Source organism: Ahaetulla prasina, chromosome 4, assembly GCF_028640845.1.
Source record: "Ahaetulla prasina isolate Xishuangbanna chromosome 4, ASM2864084v1, whole genome shotgun sequence".
NCBI classification, from domain to species: domain Eukaryota; kingdom Metazoa; phylum Chordata; class Lepidosauria; order Squamata; family Colubridae; genus Ahaetulla; species Ahaetulla prasina.
In genome coordinates this window covers 30388788-30412208 of record NC_080542.1, presented here as the reverse complement: position 1 = coordinate 30412208, position 23421 = coordinate 30388788, and the positions used below count along the sequence as shown (strand labels likewise).

Sequence of the window (23421 nt, the reverse complement as noted above, 5' to 3'; positions counted from 1 at the left end):
GGGGAGGGGGTAGCGGGGAGGACACTGCAGCATCTCTGCAATTGATTGTAAGAGTGAATGACTACAGGAGCTTTGCAGCAATTGTAACTTTCAAGAAGATACCACAGATGTCCACCTTTATTTATTCATTTATGTGGCTGCCCATCTCAAGTGATTCTGGGAGAGTCTGGGACAGTAGCCATGAAGTCTTGAAAAAGATACAGGTAGTTCTCAAGTTAAGAATGTCTGACTTAAGGACAACCTTTAGATATGAACATGCTACCTGTTAATAAAAGAGGTGGCTAGCATTGCCCTTAAGCGAATGAACTGCTGAAGCTATGCAATGTTCTATGAATCACTGAAGCTATATGTTTTTTTAATAAACAGCCTATTGTCAGTGGTTTTCAGTAATTTATGAAAACACTGCAAGGCTTCGGCGATTTGTCAGCTTCAGGAAAGGCAATGCTGTCTGCCATTTTTAATAACTCATTCGTACATATAAATTCTGACTTGCATACAGGTAGTCTTGTGACTTATGACTGTTTTTCACACTTACGACCATTGCTGCAAACCTATGATCGCACGATCAAAATTTGGATGCTTGGCAACCAGTGCATATTTATGAAGGTTATAGTGTCCCAGGATCATGTGATCTTCTGACAAGCAAAGTCAATGGGAAAGTCACTACTAATTTAACTACTGTAGTGCTTCACTTAACAACTGTGGAGAGAAAGGTCATAAAATGCACAAAATTAACTTGTCTCACTTAGCAACATAAATTTTTGGCTTAATTGTGATCTTTTGTTGAGGACTACCTGTGCAAATTCGAAATAAAGATAGAGTTAAGAATGGAACTTGTTCACAACCCAAAAACTTCCTGTATTCAGATGCTGGGAAGTGTTTGTATCTACCAAGATCTGAATTGTGTGGATAATGGTATTCCCCATGACACTGGCTCTTTTAAACTTTGGAGAAGACTTCTGAGATTAATGTTTAAGGAAACAAATGGATTATCAAACAAATCCAGAATTCCCACTCAAAGCCTAAATAACCAGACTCACTGTGGAAAACACTTAACTCTCCGGAGAAATCTGTAATGCTGGGAAAGGTGGAAGGAAAAAGAAGAAACAGACAACCAGCCTTGAGCTGGCACTTACTCAATAAACATCCATACTACACAATTCCCTTAACAGAATAGAATAGAACAGAATTTTTTATTGGACAAGTGTGATTGGACACTCAAGGAATTTATCTTGATGCATATGCTCTCAGAGTACATAAAGGAAAAGATACCTTCATCAAGGTATTACAACACTTAATGATAGTCACAGGGTACAAATTTAACACTATATTAAATACAACACTTAATGATAGTCATAGGGTACAATTAAGCAATCAGGAAACAATATCAGTATAAATCGTAAGGATACAAGCAACAAGGAAGGAGATATGTGATGGGAACGATGAGAAGATTAACAGTAGTGAAGATTTACTAAATAGTTTGACAGTGTTGAGGGAATTATTTGTTTAGCAGAGTGATGGCATTCGGGGAAAACCTGTTCTTGTGTCTAGTTGTTCTGTTGTGCAGTGCTCTATAGCGTCGTTTTGAGGGTAGAGTTGAAACAGTTTATGTCCAGGATGTGAGGGGTCTGTAAATATTTTCACAGCCCTCTTTTTGACTCGTGCAGTATACAGGAAGACAGGTTGGTAGACATTGTTTTTTCTGCAGTTCTAATTATCCTCTGAAGTCTGTGTCTGTCTTGTTGGGTTGCAGAACCAAACCAGATAGTTATAGAGGTGCAGGTGACAGACTCAATAATGGCCAGCAGAGGGCAGTAGCCCATTACAAACTTCCATAGTTTTTGAAGCAGTATATCCATCCTAAATTATCTCCTCACTCCATAGGAAGTACAGCTAGTACAGTTAGTATCCATCTAGTCAATATCCTTCATTAGATTTGGACTGCTAAGACACCTTTAATGCATTATTTTAGTACTGTAGTACATTAGTTCTTTACTACTGACATAAAATGCTTTAGCAATAAATAACTATTAGACTTATATACTGTTTTGTAGTGTTTTGCAGCAATCTCTGAGCAGTTTAAAATATCAGCGTATTATCCCCAACAATCTGGGTTCTCATTTTACTGACCTCGGAACGATGGAAGGCTGAATCAACTTTGAGCCCCATCAGGATCAAACTTCTGGCGGTGGGCAGAGTTAGCCTGCAATACAGATAGTCCTCGACTTACAACAGTTCATTTGGTGACCGTTTGAAGTTACAATGGCACTGAAAAAAGTGAGTTAGGACCGTTTTTCACACTTATGACTATAGCCACATGATTTACATTCAGATACTTGACAACTGACTCACATTTATGACGGTTGCAGTGTCCTGGGATCATGTGATCCCTTTTCCGATCTCCTGACAAGCAAAGTCAATGGGGAAGCCAGATTCACTTAACAACCCTGTAACTAATTTTACAATTGCAGTGATTCATTTAACAAAGGCGGCAATAAAAGTTGTGAAATGTGGCAAAACACACTTAGCAAATTTCTCACTTAGCAAAATAAATTCTGGGTTCGATTGTCAAATGTTGAGGACTACCTGTACTGCATTCTAACCATTGTGCCACCAGGGCTTTTTTTCTTGCCATGTCTATTGGAATATATTTCAAGAAATTCTTAGGTGGGATTGTTTTTATTTTTTTGTAATAAAAACCTTTCACAGGTTTGATTGATGAGTGTATTCAATCTGTAGTGAACATCTATCCACTCTTGCCTTAATAGACATAAAGCAATTATTTTTCAGAAATAAATTCTTTGTTTTCTTGGCTGGTACTTCTAAACTGCCAGCTCTTTCCCCAAGCTTGTGACCTCAGAACTTCTTGTTCCTGTCTTGAATCTCTCCATTTAATTCTGATGCCAACATTCTGAAGATTAATCAAGGATCTGTCTCTCATTACAAAAAATATAGACATTAAATGCAATCCTGTTATCATTTCCCCAGTTCCTGCTCAGACTTGTGTGCATATTTCTTCAAAAGTATAGTACATTCCATAAACAAGCTTTAAGAGGATCACTGTCTACAGATCTACCTAGAAAGTACCCTTAAATTTACAGTCTTTCAGGTAGTTCTCAACTTATAATAATTCATTTAGTGACCATTCAACTTTACAATGAAAAAAGTAACTTTTGACCACTTTTCACATATAACGATGATTGAAGGATCCTCATAGTTAACACGATCAAAATTCAGACACTTAGCAACTGACATATATTTATGAGGGTTGCAGCGTCCCAGGGTCATGTGATCACCTTCTGACAAGCAAAGTCAATGAGGAAGCTACCAATTGTGTTACTGACTTAGCAACTGCAGTGATTCACTTAACATCTGTGGCTAGAAAGGTTGTGAAATGGGGCAAAAGCTCTCTTAACAACTATCTTGCCTAGCAATGGAAAGTTTGGACTCAGTTGTAGTCATAAGTCAAGGACTATTAGTAGTTAGTTTCACCAACTCAACCAATCAATCGGGCTAGGACTAAAAGGTAGATTCTTATGGACTCTGCCCTGGATATACTTAGCCTTGAAAAAACTGAAACAAAGAGAGATATGATCGTTTTCATTGAAGAACATAAAGGGAGGATGTCATTTAAAACAGAAGGCTGTGAATTGCTTCCTTCTATCCCAGATGAAATTAAAATGAGGGTACAGAATCAGTTCAAGGTTGCTTTAATTTTGATTCCAGCCCTGAGAATGGGATTGGATTCAGGAACTCATTCAACTCTAGGAGTCTATATTTGGATTTTGCTACTTTGCTAGAACTATCAGAATGGGGAATACTGTGGAAAAAATTACCCTTTCCCCTCTTAATGATGATATTGTTTATTCAACTGCCAGATATCTCATATGTCTTAGTAATATCTTCAAGTGCATCTGTATAGAAGTCTGAGCAGGGGTGAAATCCAGCAGGTTCTGACAGGTTCTGGAGAACCGGTAGCGGAAATTTTGAGCAGTTTGGAAAACCAGCAAATACCACCTCTGGCTGGCCCCCGAGTGGGGTGGGAATGGAGATTTTACAATATCCTTCTCCCAGGAGTGGGGAGGGAATGGGGATTTTGCAGTATCCTTCCCCTGCCACATCCACCAAGCCACGCCATGCCCACAGAACCGATAGTAAAAAAAATTGGATTTCACCACGGAGTCTGAGTAACGGTATATCTTTTAAAACATTCCTATGATTTGCAGAGTGCATTTAATTTCAAGGAATTAGAACCGATATGTGTTCAATATTGACATCAAGCACTAGAAATTATTTTCACTTTGTAGATGTAACTATTCATTTAGAAACACAGATATTAAAAATGAGTGGAATAAAGAACTAGAAGTTCCGATATTGTCTAGGCTGGGGAATTCTGGAAGTTGAAGTCCACCGAGCTTAAAGTTGCCAAGGTTGGAGACCCCTGGTTTAGACAATGGGAGAGTGACTTAACTTATACAGCAAGAATGTCAATGGGCTTCAAATTATGACTAGTACTGCCAAAAAAAGAACTGTCAAAAACATGACTTCTTTGGAGATGTAATACAGGTAGACCTCGATTTATGATAATGATTACCATAATTTCAATTGCTAAGCAAGGCACTTGTTAATTGACTTGTGTCTGATTTTGCTAGTCCCCCCCCCAACAATTGTAAAGTGAATCACTGCAGTTAAGTAAGTTAAATTAAATTAATCTGGCTTCCCCCGTAGATTTTGCTTCTTGGAAGTCAGCTGGGAAGGTTGCAAATGGTGACATTGCAATGGTTATAAATATATGCCAGTTGCTAAGGTCCTGAATTTTGATCACAAGGGGATGCTGTCTAGTCATAAGTGTGAGTACCAGTTGTATGTCATTTTTTTCAGAGTGCTTGTAACTTTGAATCAGAGATGGTATTCAGCAGGTTCTGACGAGTTCTGGACAACCAGTAGCGGAAATTTTGAGTAGTTCAGAGAACCAGTAAATACCACCAGTAAATTGGCCCCACCCCATCTATTCTCTGCCTCCTGAGTCCCAGCTGATTGGGAAGAAATGGGGATTTTACAGTAACCTTCCCCTGGAGTGCGGAGGGAATGGAGATTTTACAGTATCTTTCCCCTGCCACGCCCACCAAGCCATACCATGCCCATCAAGCCACGCCCACAGAATCGGTAGTAAACATTATTGAATCCCACCACTGTTTTGAATGGTCAGTAAATGAAGTGGTTGAAGATCAAGGATTACCTGTATAGTTAGATAATACTCTCTCTTTTTGTCTGCATAGCTCATTAATTTGGAGCAGTGGACAATTAATGGGAAAACCGAGAAGGCATAAACATTCTCTAAAAAGGACAATTCAGTGGTCAGGTTTATTTATGTATAATTTGTTTATAACTTTTATATGGCCTTACATATAAAGATATGTATATATGTATATATATATACATATAACATATATGGCCTTACATCAAACTCTGCTCAGCTTCCAACCAAATTCCTGTTTAAAAATGGAAAAATGTTAATAGAAGTTGCAAATTTCTATGGTTGAGGAGCTAAAAGTCCTCGTGATACAATGGTTAAGGTCCCCCACTAGGATTGGGGAAATCGTAGCTCAAGTCTCTACCCAACTGTGGAAACTCACTTTAAGCCAATCTATTAGCCCAATCCACCTTGAAACATTACTATGGAGGGGTGGGGTCGGGCAGTGGTGGGATTCAAATAATTTAACAACTGGTTCTCTGCCCTAATGACTGGCTGGGTGGGTGTGGCCATGGTGGGCATGGCCAGGTGGTGTGACAGGCAGCACTCAGCCTCCTGCACCCCCCTGGGAACAAAAACAGGCCACGGGGGGACAGGGTGGGCAGGGAAACGCGCGAGCCCCGTGCTAGGCCTAGGAGGCCTCCCTGAAGACAGTAGCATCCCCTTTGATGCCCAGCATTTTGTAATGCTTTGAATTTTTTTTTTGAATTTTTTTTTTTTTGAATTTTGAATGTTGTCCATGGGGTCGCAATGGGTCGGACACGACTTCGCAACTAACAACAACAACATTTTGTAAAAAATAAAATAAAATTAAGAACAACTTGTTTGCTTCCTTCACATCTATTACTGTAGTAGGGAGTGCCTTAGATGAGATGGGCAGTGTAGAAATTTGACAGATAAATAAATAGGGAGAGTGGAGAGAGTGTAATCAATTCAGGCCCCTTTGGAATGGTGTAACCATCTGCTGGATCAGGGGTCTCCAACCTTGGTCCCTTTAGGACATGTGGACTTCAACTCCCAGAGTCCCTCAGACAGCAAACCTGGCTGAGGAACTCTGGGAGTTGAAGTCCATAAGTCTTAAAGGGACCAAGGTTGGAGACCCCTGTCCTGGATTGCCAAGACCAAGCTTCAAAATGCTTCTTTGTTGTGTTAAAAATCTTGAAAATGCCTAAAACAGGATTGAAAGGTAAAGCAGAGGAAAAATTTTATGCCACTATTACTCTTTCAATGTCCTATATAGAACTGGCCACCAGATGGTGCTGAGTGAATGGTCAAAGAGGGCTATTCTTGCTTTTTATTCTTTGCAACCCAAGGGAACATTGGAAGGAAATTATGTAAAGGAATTGGGACACTCTTTGTCAGCAGAGAAACTCTTTAAAAAACAAACAAACAACGGGACCAAATTTGAGGTGGTGAGAAAGCCCAAGCAAACAAAACTTGAATGTGAAAATAAACCTGACTTGGCCAAGGGAGAAGCAATTAGGCACTGACACCTTCATTTTACAGCCCATTTGTGTTCCCCCCACCATGTAATTTAGAGCTGAGCCATTTTAAGGGGGTCAGAAAGATCCTCAATTCGTGCTTTGCATACGTTCCCTGCTTTTCTCTGTACGAAAAACAAAAAAACAAAAGGGTGAGCTCTAGCAGCATGGGTGGGAGGTTTCGTTGTAGCCTTCTTGAGAGCTAATGCCCCAGTTCTGGAGATCATTTTTAGTTCTACAATTTCTTGTAATCAGAACTCAGATTAACTTGAAGGACCATGAGTAAAACAGGATTCCCTCAGTTATGGTGAGGGAAATTGGCAACCTGCTTGGACTGATTCCAGTCGTATTCCATAGAAGGCACCTTGGATACCATGATTGGGGATGCAGACTGCTGATGGAGAGAGATCTTACTCTCTCCAAAGCTGTCATTGTTCCTGCAACCTTTGAGGCTGTGCCCTAGATGTGATTGTCTTTCAGAGTAGGGTGCTTTTGGTGAAAATGGTGGGATTTTTGATAACTTCCCAGGTTTCATGGAAAGACAGAGTGAATTAAGAAAAGAAATGGAAAGCTGGCCTTACTTCCCCAGCCTGGATTAAAAAAATAAAATGTCATATCCCATAGAGGCCATCTATGCCAAAATTAAACAGCCCTCTCTCAACCGGGGGGGGGGGGGAATACAACAGCATCTATCTCCAGTCTATAATACAGTCTTTTCAGCAGTTCCAAGAAGGCTCCACACCCATTTGCACTATTCAGGTGACCATGAGGATACAGATAAACTTCCAAGTGGCCTCAATGCCCTCTAAAATAATGCAAATGACCAGCTGTCTGCAAGGAATATAAATCCTTTCATTCCCCGCCATCCAGTCAAAGCTGAAGAAGCTTCTTGGATGAGAAGCAAAACGTCTTCAAAGAAAAACAAGGAAGTCCAGTTGCCTCGTGAAAAATATTTAGAGTTTAGTAATATACAGATTTAAGTATTTGGCTAAAGAGTATCCAATTTGGCCTGCCATGCCATTCATTCAGATTTGGGTGAGTGTGTATCACAAAGCTGTTGTCATATAATCTGCATTGCTTCTATTGGTATCGCCATTCAAATATATATGTTTTGTCCCAATTCTTTACATGTAACTGTCTGCAACTTCAACTGGGTATCAGCTTCTCCCCATCTTCTGATGCAAAAACTTAGATTTGCCATTATGTCTTTTAAGAAAACTGGAAGAATTATTCACTAATTGGTTTAGTCCCTGTTAAGCAAGATGCATATTTAGTGCTATGCCCCGACACATTTAACCATAGGATATGAATGGACATGAGTAGGTCTATTCTTCTCTTAACCTATCAAACTAAACCAAAGTTCTCATAACCTATCAAGCAGCTTTCCTACAGTGAAAGAGGGCATCCCACAATAAACTGCTCCAATACAACCCAACTCTTTTTTTATTCCAGACTGGGGAAGTAAGGCCAACTTTCCATTTCTTCTCTTAATTCACTCTGTCTTTACATGAAGCCTCAGTAACTCTCTAAAAGAATGCAGATGGCCATAAATCCTTCCATTCTCCACTATTTTGTCAGCGTTGAAGAAGCTTCTCGCATAAGAAGCAAGACGTCTTCAAAAAAAAAACAAGAAAGTCCAGTTGCCTTTTGAAAAAGTACTTTTGGGACATACTAAAACTCATTAGTAACTGGAAGAAATGGTACACCATAGGATAGAATCTTTTCAACCAAGGTACCTCAAACGGGCTAATTTACACAGTGCATCAAAAATCCAAGACCCAGACTTCCGTGAAATTGAAATTTGGCAAACTTAGAAAACATTTTTTGACATAAAATTATCATGAAAGTTTATGACATAATATAAAATGTCATAAAACGTTTGCTGTGCTAATGTTTAACTATGATATATATTTCAAGATGGGCTATTTTCAAGACAGATACATCTCTGGATGTATCCCAGCCTTTCCAATGAAGACAGTTAATTAGAAGCTCGGTCATTGTTAAAGGCATTGAGGAATCCTGCAATGAAATAGATCAGAAAGGAGAGGTTTGTTTAGTTGGAATTTAATGGAGATGCTATTCTGTATATAATATAGTTATAAGATAATATAACATAATACGTTACATTATTGTATGACATGCTCTGAAGTGCATAACTTTGTTCCATCAAGCCAATGTGGGCATTTAGTCCAGCATTTTGTGTCACATCAGGTGCATCTAGAACAGGGGTCTCTAACCTTGGTCCCTTTAAGACTTGTGGACTACAACTCCCAGAGTTCATTTAGCAAAGCTGGCTGAGGGACTCTGGGAGTTGAAGTCCACAAGTCTTTAAGGGACCAAGGTTGGAGACCTCTGATCTAGAAAGTCCACAAGGATGGGCAGGAAAATAAATTAATACATCTTCTGCCTTGTATTTAAAGCACAGCTTCTATGAATCAGGAACTAGAAAATAGCCATCAGAACTATAGGTAGCCCTGGACTTACGACCCCAATTGAACCCAGAATTTATGTACCTAAATGAAAGATTTGTCCCATTTTACAATTTTTCTTGTCACATTTGCTAAGTGAATCACTGCAGTGGCTAAACTAGTAACATGGTTGTTAAGTGAATCTGGCTTCCCTATTGACTTTGCTTGTCAGAAGGTTTGCAAAAGTTGGTCACATGACCTCAGGACTCTGTAACCGTCACAAATGTGAACCAGTTGTCAAGCATCCAAATGTAAATTACATGACCTTGGGCATGCTGCAAAGGTCACAACTGTGAAAATGTTTTTACTTATTTACAGTATTTTGTCACACAGTATATATAAGCATAAGCATGAAATGACTAAACAATATATAAGCATATATATAAGCATGAGTAGGTAATAACTATATTAATTGGATATAACGAAAGGAAACAATAGGACAGGAACGGTAGGCACACTTGTGCTCTTATGCACGCCCCTTAAAAATGGACCTAAGATATTTTCCTTCAATGTTGTTGTAACTTCAAATGGTCACTAAACAAATCGTTGTAAGCTAAGGACTACCTATCGTGCGGTGGTGGGTTTCAAATTTTTTTACTACCGGTTCTGTGGGCATGGCTTGGAGGACATGGCATGGCTTGGTGGGCGTGGCTGGGGAACGATACTGTAAAATCTCCATTCCCTCCCCAATCCAGGGGAAGGTTACTGCAAAATCCCCATTTCCTCCCGATCAGCTAGGATTTGAAAGGCAGAGAATAGATAGGGGTGGGGGGCAGTCAGAATTTTTACTACCGGTTCTCCAAACTACTCAAAATTTTTGCTACCGGTTCTCCAGAACTGGTCATTTGCTACCGGTTCTCCAGAACCTGTAGGCATAATGGTCCTTACTCCCCTTGTGAATTTATCTGTTCCCCTTTTAAACCTCTCAAAATGGGTGCCATGCAATGGCAAAAGCCAGAGTTGAAGTAGCTTGATTCGACATACTTATGGGAGATGCAATGATGCTTTGCTAGTGGCGTGTGGGGGGCGCCCTCCAAAGGGACCTTCTGACCACTCACCCCCTCCCTCTCCCCCTCCTCCTCTCAGCGGGCTGCAAGGTTTCTGCCTGAGGTGCTGCTGTTGCATAGCAATCTCCGCTCTCCACGCCGCTGCCTTTTTAAACAAAAGAGCCTTCCAGCTCTCTTGAGGAATTGGGAGATCAGACCCAAATTCAGTTTGGAGTGAAAACATCGGGCGCGATCACGTGGTCTGGAGCCCGGCCGAGACCTTTTGCGGGCTGAGAACTCCTCGGTTCCGCAAAGATTGATATTCTTTTTGTTCTCCGAGAATTGACAATAAGAGGCTTTGGTCCTCCTTGGCAAGAAAGGAGGGAGAGAACTTGGCAACGGGCGAGCTGTTTTGATCTTGGGGCTATTTGCTGGCAGAAACGAGGGGAGGGAAGGAAGATTTACACTTTTGGCGTTGGAGAAAAGGTCAACTTTTATTGGACAGAAGGTTCGGGTGGAAAACAGCCTTGTCTTTACAGGCTTGAAAAACCCCTTTCCTGGGTGCTGGGACGAGAGATTTTCGGGCGGAAGATTATGCTACAAGTTAGCAAGAGATGGTTTAACTCATTGCACAGTGGAACCATTTCATTCTCCCCTTTTTCTTTCTTTCTTTCTTTTTTTTAAAAATCTGCACTGAAACCATCAATAATAAATAAATAAAAATCTGTTTAAAACATCTGTAACAAATTAATCCATTTCTCTGTGTCCATGTTTGTCATTTGAAGGGAACTTTTTTTTTTTTAATGTGGGAGAAGGTTGGGTTTTGTTGTTGAGTGTTTTCTTTGCCTTTTTTTTTTTTTTGGTCTTTTCAATTCTTTTAAAAATGAAAACCAAGGCTGGCCCCATTTTGCACAGAGCATTGATTCTGGCTCAACATGGGATGGAGGGGAGAAGGGGAACAGCAGCAATGTTTGCGTGTATATGGCAACAACAGCTGTGTTTCTGCCTGTTGAGGGAACATTGCTTTTGCTGCATCCCTTAAATTAAGCTGTTTTTTTCCAGGGGCATGAGCAGACACACTGTTGTTCGCAATTGCTTATTCAGTCAACTTCAAAATCTGGAATCAAATGATTTTTACCTGGATTTTGTAGCAAAAAGTGCCTTGGGTAACCCTGAACCAGAGACGGGTTTCAGCAGGCTCTGACCAGTTCTGGAGAACCGGTAGCAGAAATGTTGAGTAGTTCGGAGAACTGGTAGTAAAAATTCTGCCTGCCCCCGCCCCCATCTATTCTCTGCCTCCCAAGTCCTAGCTGATCGGGAGGAAATGGGGTGGGGATGGAGATTTTACAGGGTATTTTCCCTGCCACGCCCACCAAGCCATGCCACATCCACCAAGCCACAACCACAGAACTGGTAGTAAATTTTTTTGAAACCCATCACTGCCCTGAACTTTCTTTTGCAGGTTGAAATGGTATATAGTCCAGGGTGTTGCTTGGGTCTAATCTGATCAGACCCTCACATTTCTAGTTTCTTGGGGTTTTCTATCCTCAGCCAGCTATTTACCAAGACTGATGTGAAAATCAGGCAACTGGTTTTTTTTTATCCCTCTTGTAATGCAGGTAGTCCTCAACTTACAAATCATTTGTTTAGTGACTGTTCAAAGTTACAATGGCACTGAAGTGATTCACCGCTGGTCCCCGCCCTAAGGTCTGTCACAACATCTACATTGTCATGTGATCAAAATTTTGGCAACTGGCCTGCATTTGGACGGTTGCAGTGTCCCAGGGTCACAACTGCCATTTTCACCATTCCAGCTGGCTTCCAATAAACAAAGTCAATGGGGGAAGCTGGAATCGCTTAATGGTTCAGTTAACAACTGCAGTGATTCACTTAAAAACCATGGGGAAAAAGTCATAAATTGAGTGTGATTCATTTAACAATTGCCTTGCTTAGCAATGGAAATTCTGATCCCAGTTTTGGTTTTGAGCCAAGGACTACCTGTATCTTTTTCTTGAACTAGAACCAAATGTGCTTTACCTGAAGTTGCTATTAAATTTCTTTTGGGGTTAAAGAATGAAAGTAGCTTCTGTACTGTACTCTCTTCCATTTCATTGCTAATAACAACTTGAGGAAGGTGGGTGGAACAGTAAAGAAATGACCAGAAGCCATTAAATATTATCTTCCAGAGCATTATGTCCTAAGCTATAAAACAAAATAAACAATATGCATAAGGCAAATAGTCTGTAGCCTTCCCTGATACATTTGGATAATCATTCAGATAGAGAACCTGGTGGCTTCATATTATTGGCTTTCTCCTGAGTCAGCAGGGCCAGTGGCAAATTGTGACCTAAGAAAGGAAGTAGCTTTGATACAGATAGTAAATACAGACCTCTCCATGAGAACAGCTTCTTGGAACATGTTTTGCAAATCTTTCAGAGTAGGTTGTGAAGTGAAGTGGAAATTCTAAATGGTAGCAAGCAGCGATTAATTTTAGATTTGGCCCACAACCAAAGGATTTATTATTTTTATTGCAGAATCTTGGAGCCAAGATTGCTGGAGCAAAGACTTAGGGAAGCTGCATCTGTTAGAATGTCATGATTAGGGCAGTTCAACACTCATCTTTGCTGCCAATTTACTGGGCATCTATAGGCACGAGAACATCTTTCAGCCTCAGATCATCAGCAGTAAGAAGATAGCATGTACCTATTTTCCATACATTATTAAACTTGTATGTGAATATCCTGTAACTATAATATACATTACTAGTGGGACCTGCAATAAAAGGTTAGCTAACTCTTCCTAAATTCTCCATGGCCATATCAGATTCACAAACGTTATGTGATTTGTCTGGTTTTGACTTGGGGTGATGGGTGACTGTAATCACTGTGATTTCTAAATCTTTATTTATACTTTAATGTGTCTCATGAGCTCAACCAGATATGAATTACTAAGTACATAAGCAAACCACAACTGTGTCTCCAGTTTTAATCTGTAAGGAGCTCCATTATTTGCTTCTCTTTTCTGCTGGACATTTCTCAGTAAACTAAGCATCCTCAATTCTTGTAGGAAAGAGGGGTGTCTTTTGGAGAGGGGCAGAGGCTGCTTCCCCAATCTATAAAAATATTTTCCAATTCTTGCCACAGTGATTCCTTGTTTCCTATGGTACCTTTTTGGTGTCAGAGTTCATTGAGGAGGGTCAATCTTGCTTATTGTGAATTTCCTGGAGGTAGCTGAAATATCCATTCCTGAAATACTGAATGCTGTGGAGTCTGGTGCTTTCTGAACTTGTTTTGTTACCCTAGTCAGGTAGCAAATTGACTGCAAGCGAACAACCAATGCAGAAAGCATCAAGGACTCCACAGTTCAATCCTGAACTATTTATATTCTTTTCTATTGCTACTCAATGCTGATCTGATATCCAGCCTTGTTTCTTTGATTTTTATAGCAGTCTTTGGTGATCTTCCCTGTTGAACTGAAGCTGTTATGACCTGCATGTGTGGACTATACATCTATCATTAAAAAAAGAAGCGAAAACTGATTCCTCTAGAGATTTTTATTGTTAAGAGTAGGGATTCACCATTGACTGCTCTGGGAAAAATAAAGCAGAGCCCACACATTCTCAAATACAAGGATCCCATTACATGTGGGAGTTAAAACTCCAGCTGGAGTCCTTTTCAAACAATGCCCCTTTTTATAGGCAACTGAGCAATTAACTCCCAGTGCCTGTTCAGGTTAGGGAATAAGTAAGATATCTTCTAGTTGGACCAATACCTTTCTGGTTCCACTGGAGGCCTTATGGCCCTATTCAAGACTGTATACCATTCAAAACCTTACATACTGATACCCCCACCTTCAACAGCTGGTCCAAAGTTAGAAATTTGACCCCTTAAAACATCATGCATTATTTTGTAAGATCAACATGGCGAACATCATCTAAGCATTTAGGTCTTTAATACAGCTGGTAACATTCAAAAGAACTGATATAGTCAGAATCCGATTACAGGAGTTCCTCCTCCATGGCACTACAGGAGCCCTGCTCAAAGCCAACAGCCAGAACCCACTAAATCAGCCCTTGGTGCAAAGAAAAAAAAATCACAGCCAATGACGTTCGGAGTCTCCTTTCATCTCCTTATGTGAAACCGCAGACGCATTGGCTATTGTCATTTGTGCCTGGCACAGCTGCAACAGTGCAATCTGTCTCAAGCTTCCCGCTGCCCCCAGCATTTCCCAAAAGGAACAATCCCACCCTCCCCAGTGCCCCCCATTTCAATCTTGCCCAGCCTCCCAATGCCCCAATCACAGAAAACAGTTGCTGTCTTAGCAGGAACTGTGCATGCACACCACAAAGCAGCTACCATCTATGAAAGTGGAAGGGAAGGAAGACAAAGAAGAGGAAATGTAGCCTTTGACCAGGGAAGAGTATATGCACAGGAGTTATAAAAAATAAAAGCCAAGAGAGATCATAGAAGAGGGGAAGGGAATGAAGAATCTAGTTTTATTTTAAAAGATGAATGAAAACAAAAATACATCTAAGCCTCTGGAAGGAACCAGAACCTCAAAGACCACTTAGAGGGATGGAATCAGGAGAGATGAGACCAAGCCAGACAAATACAAGGGTAGAAATGAGTTGGGTGGAGGAAAAGCAACTCCTGTTTGGGAGCACTAGGTTAGCATGACAGTAGCAAGTCAAGTCCTTACTGAGGCTTGTGCGTCTCACTTGTGAGGTCCTGCTTTTTATTTTTATTTTCCTCCTATGTACACTCCGGAGGGGACAAAAGAGAGCTTGCAAGGCAATGAGATGCCATCCGGCTACTCCAAGAATATATCGCTCAAGATTTAAGGGGAGGAACAAGGGTTAGTTATGATTATACAGGGGGGAAAAAACAAAGCCCAATGATAATCCAGATCTCCTATATCAAGGAATCTACATGTGCAAGAGAATTGGAGGGCAAAGGGAAACATCAGAGGAGATACTGATTATCTGATAATTTAGAAAACGTGAGTCTTCCATCCATACCTCCCTAGGTACTGAGGATCACTATAGATACCAAAGGCTGACAACACTAGCTTTAATTTACGGGAGAAAGGAAGGCAGGGTTGGTAAGGAAGGTGGGTATGATGTGCTGGATTTAAAGGTTGGGGGAGTTAATGTTTGTTTTAAAAAAGAGTAAAGTTGCATCCCATCTGGGCCTCCTTGGACTTTTAGTACCGTTAGGGGAGATCGTCACCTGGCCCAGTGGCCGGAGTGCATTGTGGGATAGCAGAAGGAGTCCTGTTCAGAGGTGGGAGGCGGTCTCATCCCCTGGCTCGGAGCTCAGCAGGACACCTCCATGGTGGGGGCAGGTGGCTGTGGGGCTCCTGCCTCGCTGCTCTGGGACAGAGTGCGAGACCGGGAGCGATTCCCGTCCCCCGAGGTGGCGCTGGACAGAGACGCGGTGCGGGAGCGAGAGAGGCGGGTCATGCAGGACGAGGCCACTGTGGAGAAAGAAAAAAAATGACAGGGAAGCAAAGTTAGATAAAACTCTTGCATATTATAAAAGGCAATGATCAAGATCTTATTTTGAATTGAGCCAATGATGGAGCAAGTGGCCCTTGTGTGAAAAGATGTGAGCATAGCAAGGAAGATACCAGCAACAATCAGGGAATGGTCTAAAACTGTAGTCCCCAACCTTTTCGGTATGGCCCAGTGAGGGGGGGAGATGGAGATGGTTCTGTGTGAGTGGCAAGCAGGCACCTGACTGCACACAGCTCCAGTCCACCGGTCACACAAATGGAGGTTCACATATGAGCGTGTGCAGTTACCTGCCATTTGTGTGGCCTGGTTCTGACAGGCCATGGCCCAGTAAAAGGCCACAGCCTAGTAATCGGCTGCAGCCCAGAGGTTGGGGACCCCTGGTCTAAAATTCAGCCAACTCAATTCCTTGCATATTGGACATTCTCTAAGACAGGGGTTCCCAACCTTGACAATTTTAAGACTTGTGAACTTCAACTGGGAGTTGAAATCCACAAATCTTAAAGTTGCCAAGTTTGGAGATCCCTGATCTAAAATCTAGAGAACAAGTAACGGGAAGTGAGGGCTGCTTAGAACCTAGAAAGGGAACCACCTCTCAAGAAAAGCCTATTTGGTACAAGAGAAAAACCAAGGAGAAAATTCCTAATCTTCTAGCATATGCACCTTGTTATTTTTCAAATGCTTTCTATTGACAGCCTGCACATTCTCTTCTTCACAGTTGGCACTTGTCCCCATCTTAGCTTTTTGGCTTTGGCGCCAAATAATGAAGTTGCATACATCAGCCCCTGCTTTCCCCAAAATTTACACAGCCTCTTAAAGGTATGGAGTGAAACAGATCATTTGCAGACAATTAGTACACTGGCATAAAAAGGTTAATCAAGTGAGTGATCTAATCTTGAAATCAAATCACAGTGCAGGATTGCTGGCAATCCTTCTGTAATAGCGCACCAAAGACCATCCCCATTTGGGCACACAACAGAAATCCAAACAAAACAATGCCTACTTCTGCTTTCCTACTACCACAGCAAACAGTGTTCTCTAGTGGAAAGGGGAGGTTGTGCATTGGGGAGTGAAGTAACCAGAGGAAGGGTGAGCAGACATGTTGGAGGAGAATTATGGTAGATGAGGGAGAAATACCACAGAAGGTACCTGACCCCTGACTCAATTTCTTGTCCAGTACATGAGGGACTGAGGAGAAATAGGAAAGGATATCCTTAGACTAAACTGATCAAGAACTTGTACTTGGAATGAAAGTTCCACAATGATTGTTATTGAAGGGCTGAGCTGATAGGTTGCTGTAACTGAGCTCTAAATAGTCGTGGAGAGAAGATGGATGTACAAGTGGGGAAGAAAGAGGGGGAGAGGGATTCAAAGAAAAGAAGAACTTCTAAGCAATCCCAATTATTTGGAAGCCTCATTTTAGGTGCAAGGACCAGCCAAGAAATGGGTAGTCCCAGGAATCAAGCAGTACAATTATGGTGGGTCCACGTAGTGTCCCAAGTGACAATGTCTTTTTTTCCTAGTTTAATTTGTAATCTCAGCCAACATTATTTATAACCTCACATGTTATGCAAATTAATATAACTCTGGTTTATTTATTAAAGTAATCTAAATAAACGACGTATCATTGTACTTTGTGAATGCAATCTATAGTAGGGTACAAAAGGAGCTTGTCAGGAATGTCTATACTCTTGGCTAGATGAAACACAAGGTTTTGCAGCCCAATAATGTAAGAACTTTGGGGATGTGCAAGACAGAGGTTCTCAGATCCAATACTTACTATAACCCATTCCTTGCACAAAGTATTTGAATGCCTCTGTCAGTTTCCCAGGCTGAAAGATAGAAAAAGAGCAGAGGAAAACATTAAAAAATGCATATATGGAAAGAGAGGGTGGGGCAGAAAACCCTAAAGGTTCAATTACTTGCTTCCTTGCTTCTAAATTACTGCTCATTGACTATAATTCTGGGGTGGGGACACCAAAGATTAAAAAAACATTTGACACGGAACCCCTTCAAATCTCTTTTTATAAAATTCATTAAAACAAATTCTGATTTCCTCACACAATAGGAGATGATTTATTGCAATAATCCCACTCCAAACTCTCAACAATGTTGGGAGGTAGTCAGTGATTTTTTTTCCCCTTTGCTGATTTGAAATGCTAAGAATGAGAAGGGAAACTTATGCCATGCAGGTTCTACAGCTACAAAAATCACTTTCCACAAAAGAACAGAAAAACAAATCTAGGATCCTGCAGCTTTAGAAGAGGACTAATCCAGTGCTGAAGATTAGAAGAAACTGTCAAAATTCTGGATTTCTCTTCTGCTTTTTAAAACTGGACTTCTGAGAGATAGCTGCAAAACTATCCAGCTCACCTTTCTCGTAAAAGACCTGAAGCTCAAGATCCAAGAGAAAGGGCGCAAATCAAGTGTCCCCTTAGTGGAGAAATACATCCACTAGCTTCATAGTACTTTTAACTACATTGCAAAATCTCACTGGAAGTCAATCAGCTCAGAACTCCAATGTTGCTTATGTGGGAATGCCTGATGTTTTCAAACTGGCACAGAATACTTCTTCAGAAATGGCTACAGGTTCCTTTTTCTACTTCTCCCTTTCAGCAGGGCCCTTTTCTCTCTTCAGACATATGTTTGCATGACTACATTGGGTGGAGTAGAGCAGAGAGCGAGACATTATTTCCCTAACCAAAAATGAATATCTTGTTTAATGAGATTTTATTTGGTGTGTGTATGTATAACACCTCAGCAATTACCTACGATTTCTTCCAGCTTCTCAGAAAAGGTATTATAAGCTCTGCTGAATTACAAACTAAGGTAAGAACTAGACAGCTATATTTCAGCCTACTGCACTGTATGATCTAGCCCTTTGGATTAGTTTATAATTCAATGTTTCTGCATTGATAACAATCACACTTTAATTCAATTTTCTGTGTACAGACCTCTAATGAATTGTGGTTTGTTGATTTGTGCAAAGACAGTCTACGGCATATGGAAAACAGGATTGACTGAATATATTACAAGTCTGCAATCATATGTAAGCATATGACAAATGCAAACACATTAAAACTTAAGTTTTGATGGAGTTGGCTGAAATGGCAAAACTAACTACTTTGATTAAAGAAAAGAGCACAAGTACTTTTGTTTCACATGGAAACTGCTTCTGAATTTCGTGCTTGATGTGGAAAAGAATGAAACTCTGATTTTGGATTTTACAGATTAGATTGATAGATCTTTAAAGAAATGACTTGTTCATACTATTATGGAAAAGCAAAAAGCTGTGATTTGATGTTAATGCTTTATTTTACTGTAACAGAGAGAAATCAATGCTTCTTTTTCTTTCTTTCTCCTATCTTTCCTCACTTCTCTTCTCCCCTTTCCCTCCCCTCTCACTGCTCTTCTATTTACTTTTGTATTTTATAATACTCTATAACAATAAAAAATGTTAAACATAAGCTTTGAAATATTAAGAAAAAACACTGCTTTTTAAAAATATTTTGAAATGCAAAATTAATTCTGTTTCTGAATCTGTGTATCAGGTTATTAGTATATTTTACTTGTGTCAGTTGTGGTTGTCCTCCTGAATCAGCCATCTGCAATATAAGAATAAATAACCTTAATAAGCACACTTGCCTAAAAAAGGATAACTTTTTCTAATATGACAATCTGGTGCTGATTGAAATGTCTGGGAGCTATTCCATGTTGAGAAAATGTGTGATAGGGTATATTTACATAAGATTGTTGATTTGGTCTGCAGCTCCCCTGGAGGATAACAACATATGATCTTGGATGTCACAGTCAAATGGGGAATTCCCATCTTTTGGCAGCTCAAAATTAATGGGAAAGTTGCTACTTTCTGCTTTTCAAAAAATTATAGAAAGTTAGTCTATGATGGCATGATCAAGGTTAGTAGCACCATAGGCAAAATGGTAACTGAAATGGACCTAACTTTCACCCCTTTCCGACAGTTTTATCACCCTACATAATTGCAGGGATAAGAACTCTGCAGGTTAGCCCAACATAATCCTGGAAAGAGTTTTGCAAGTTGATTTTTGGATATATCTAAAATGCATAGCCTACCTTGAGGAAAGAAGTCTGGGTGGGATCCAGTTTGGAATTGCACTCCACCTGGAAAGAGAAGAATGGTAGATAGCTTGAATATAAAATAAACATAAGGTAATAAAAACACATTTTTGCTTCTTGGTAAGTAAAAAAAAGATAGGAAATAGTCAGAATCTACCTACCATTTTGTGGAGCTTTTAAAAAAGAGAAGTCTTTATCACTTACCACAGCATCTTCATGTGGAGCCTGGTCTCCAACCACCAGCATGATAGGACATCTGGCAAGAGGGCAAGATAAAAAGGAAAATGGTAGAAAGTTAGAATTGGAGGACAAATTACTATATGTTGCTTGCAGTAATCAGTTTTGGACCTACAAATTTAAGGACTGATTCCAAGTTATGTAAAAGAACATAAACAGTCTAATCACAGGAGGGAAATGTAACCAAGTAATCAAAATATCAAAACAAAAAAAAAACCCCAAGAACAAATTTTATTTTTATTTTTTTGTTTCTAAGTGTGTGGGAATTATGGGTCAAAATATTTGGAAGTAGTGCAGGTAGGTTGGGCTAATATTTAGGAAAATATGAAGGGAGAGACTAAGGAAGAGAAAAACTGAAGTCACAAACAGCATTCCTAGATGCTTGGTTACTGAGTTAACCATTTTTAGAACACATAATACCTTGATTCAGAAACCAATGAAAAGAACCAGGTTGGTACATCATGCTAAATTAAGAGTTGAATCCAAAGCCAATGCATCCTGCAGTTTGCTTTCCAGCAACCTAGTTAAGCCTGCTGTGTCAGCACAGCCAGAATCTATGGACTATAAAGAGCTAAAGGTGGCTTGCTGGAGTTATCATTCAGATCATCAGGCAGATTCTGACAGGTTCTGGAGAAATGGTAGTGAAAATTTTGAGTAGTTCGTAGAACTGGCAAATACCACCTCTGGTTGCCCAAGAATGGGGTGGAATGGAGATTTTGCAATATCCGTCCCCCGGAGTGCGGAGGGAATGGGGATTTTGCAGTATCCTTCCCCTGCCACATCCACCAAGCCACGCCCATAGAACCGGTAATAAAAAAAATTATCATCAGGGCGGCTGCTGTACAAGTAGGTGCTGAAGATTAGTATCCTTTTCTTTCTCTATCTTCACACACAAACACCCAAAAACAGCAGGCTAATCTATTATTTTCTCCTCCATTGTTTACTTCTCCTTATCTCTCTTTCTAGTGATGAATATTTCTCTTGTGCCAGAATGGAGAGTCATGGGGAACATTGGCGGTTAATATAAAGTGAGATAAGGCGAGATAAACAAAAAATGAAAAAGAGCGTGCCTTGTGCACTACGTATTTGTATTTTCCCATCTCTTTCTGTCGGACTGTGCCTTTGACTCCCCACCACCACCACCACACGCAACTCCTCGATTGGCTACACTAAGTCATAAATAAGTAAATTAGGTTTGGGTTTATTTGTAGTGTAAGCACAGCCAGTATAGCATAGCTGAAGAAACAGTTGCTGTAAGAATCTCAAATTTTCAAGTGACAGTTTTACTGTAAGAACAAATTCTCAAGGCAGAAACAATCCAATAAACGTTCCCCTTGAAGCCTGAGAAAAACAGGACATGGGGACACTGTTGCAGCAAGATATTCTCAGGATTAGTTCTTTCTCTTGCAGTTGGAAGAACCTCAAACAAAAGCCCCTAAAGGTCTCTTAATTTCAAACCAATTTGTGTGGCCCCAAAAGATGCATCCATGAATTGCTGCAGATTTTTGGCAGGGACACCAATCATATGTTAGTCAGATGGTCTTTCTTTGCATGAGACTGCTTCTGAAAAATTGAGGCAGATATTCTGTGGATCCAAGTTCCAACACGAACAAGCAAGGGGCTCTGTTTAGAAATCCCCCTTCTAAACACATTTAAAGAGAAATGAGCCAGGCTTGTTTATGTGCATTGAAGTGGTTTGATGCTGAATTTTTGTGGTTGCTTTGACAGAGAGAAAAAAAGTTACTGTATTTTGCTGTTCCTCCGTTACCCCACTTTTGGCCTCTTCTGTGTAGGGCTTACATATAATAAGACAAGAGCAGCAAAATTAATTTTCCCTTAGAGCAAAAATATAGAAGAGGGAGGCCCAACTCCCTCTTGAACTTGGCAGAAGAATCAAGTCACACATGGCTGAAAGGACTCTTGCATTCTACCAAAGTAGCTGGCATGAACACCTGAACAGATGTCTTGCTGAGTTTATATAAATTCTGGATTTGGGGGCTGTACAAACAGAAATGAAACGGCTCTTTCCTTTAGCACACCTTGGGGATTTCTTTGTCTCTACAGACATTATATTATCCGGAAAGCTAGTAGGTGACAGGTAGGAATAGTGAAGGGGAATTGAATATTTGGATTTTAACAGCAGCAACATCAGTAGCAGACAAAGAATGGTAATTTTTTTAGTCCAGCCTCTAAACAGGGACCCATGGAAAAGAAAAAGAAGCTGCCACAGTTCTTATATTTAGACCTAACATACGACATGTCTTTTTTTAGTCCCTCAACACACTCTTTCAGCTAGTGGCATGACTTCTGTCTCCCTCTTGCCACTTCTAAAAGTTATTCACATAGTGGCACATTTTATTTTGGATTAATTAATTACACAAGCAAGTCCCTGATGCTTCAGAATGAGAAGCAAAGAAGATAGGAAAAAAATAGAAAAGTATAAGTCAATTAGAATACCATTAATCAGAATGAAAAGAGAACAGCAGATGGGGGGGGGGCGCACTGCTTCATTTTTAAAAACTTCTTTTTCAGTTTTTCTTCCTAATGAGTTTAAAAATTTGGGTATAGGTGTTTAGACATCAAACATCTGTATAAAGAGTTGCCAGATTTTAATGCTTTAAACCACACCTTTTCCTGGCATCGTTTTCATCTATGAGAAGTTTCATTTGCAGGATATTAAATTCCATAAGGACAGGTCAGCCCATATTTTTTATTAGCTGGCAACTTCTTTTCATCCATGATTTTTAATGCCAAATTACACCAAACTGGTAAGTATGCAGGGGTGAAATGCTCCTGATTTGGACCGGATCACGCGATCCAGTAGCGATCGTGGCTGGTGGTTCGGTGATCCAGTAGTGATGGTGGAGTGAAGCTCTGCCCACCTGCCCGGGTGCCAGTAATGTGTTTTTTAACATGTGCTGGTTTTGCGCATGCACAAAAAGTCCGCGTGCGCATGTGACGTGTATGGGCACTTCTGAACCAGTAAGGAAGGTAAGCAGATTTCACCCCTGTAAGTATGTAAAACTTCATCCCATTGCTAAGTTTTCCCTTTTCCCTCAACCTAAGGATTCAAAGTTAATTATATGTGAGCTCTGTCAGAAGTTTTAGTGGTACCTTTGGATGGTATGTGCATAGAACAAATAAATGAGCTTACGAAGATGCAGAAAGGTTACAGACTGGTTGATACTCACTTGAATGTGATATCCCCTCCACGTTCCAAGCACAAATCTCTGCGGCTATGAAGAAAAAGGGAATTGTAAATCACTACTTCAGCCTCCTTAGGATAGCTTTTTTTACACCAATCACCAGTCCCTCTTTCCCATTTTCTCCACAAATATGGAAACATAAAAAACTGATGGCAGAAAAAGACCTAGTGGCACTTTGAGGT

General features: G+C 40.4%; 1 protein-coding gene across 4 annotated transcripts in view; it reads right to left on the bottom strand.

The window, feature by feature from the left end:
* Positions 1-1165: 1165 nt before the first annotated feature.
* The window catches only part of NDRG2 (NDRG family member 2), a 54534-nt gene continuing 32278 nt past the window's right edge, over positions 1166-23421 (bottom strand). For 3 of the 4 annotated variants that reach the window (XM_058183555.1, XM_058183556.1, XM_058183557.1), the window contains 6 exons: positions 23225-23269; positions 20001-20052; positions 19794-19841; positions 19271-19306; positions 17482-17533; positions 1166-15664 (listed from right to left, as the gene is read on the bottom strand). In XM_058183555.1, coding sequence (XP_058039538.1) covers positions 15504-15664; positions 17482-17533; positions 19271-19306; positions 19794-19841; positions 20001-20052; positions 23225-23269 — 394 coding nt within the window. In that variant the 3' untranslated portion in view covers positions 1166-15503. Of the gene's footprint in view, positions 15665-16855; positions 16890-17481; positions 17534-19270; positions 19307-19793; positions 19842-20000; positions 20053-23224; positions 23270-23421 lie in introns of all 4 variants that reach the window. The other variant, XM_058183558.1, reaches the window with a different exon arrangement.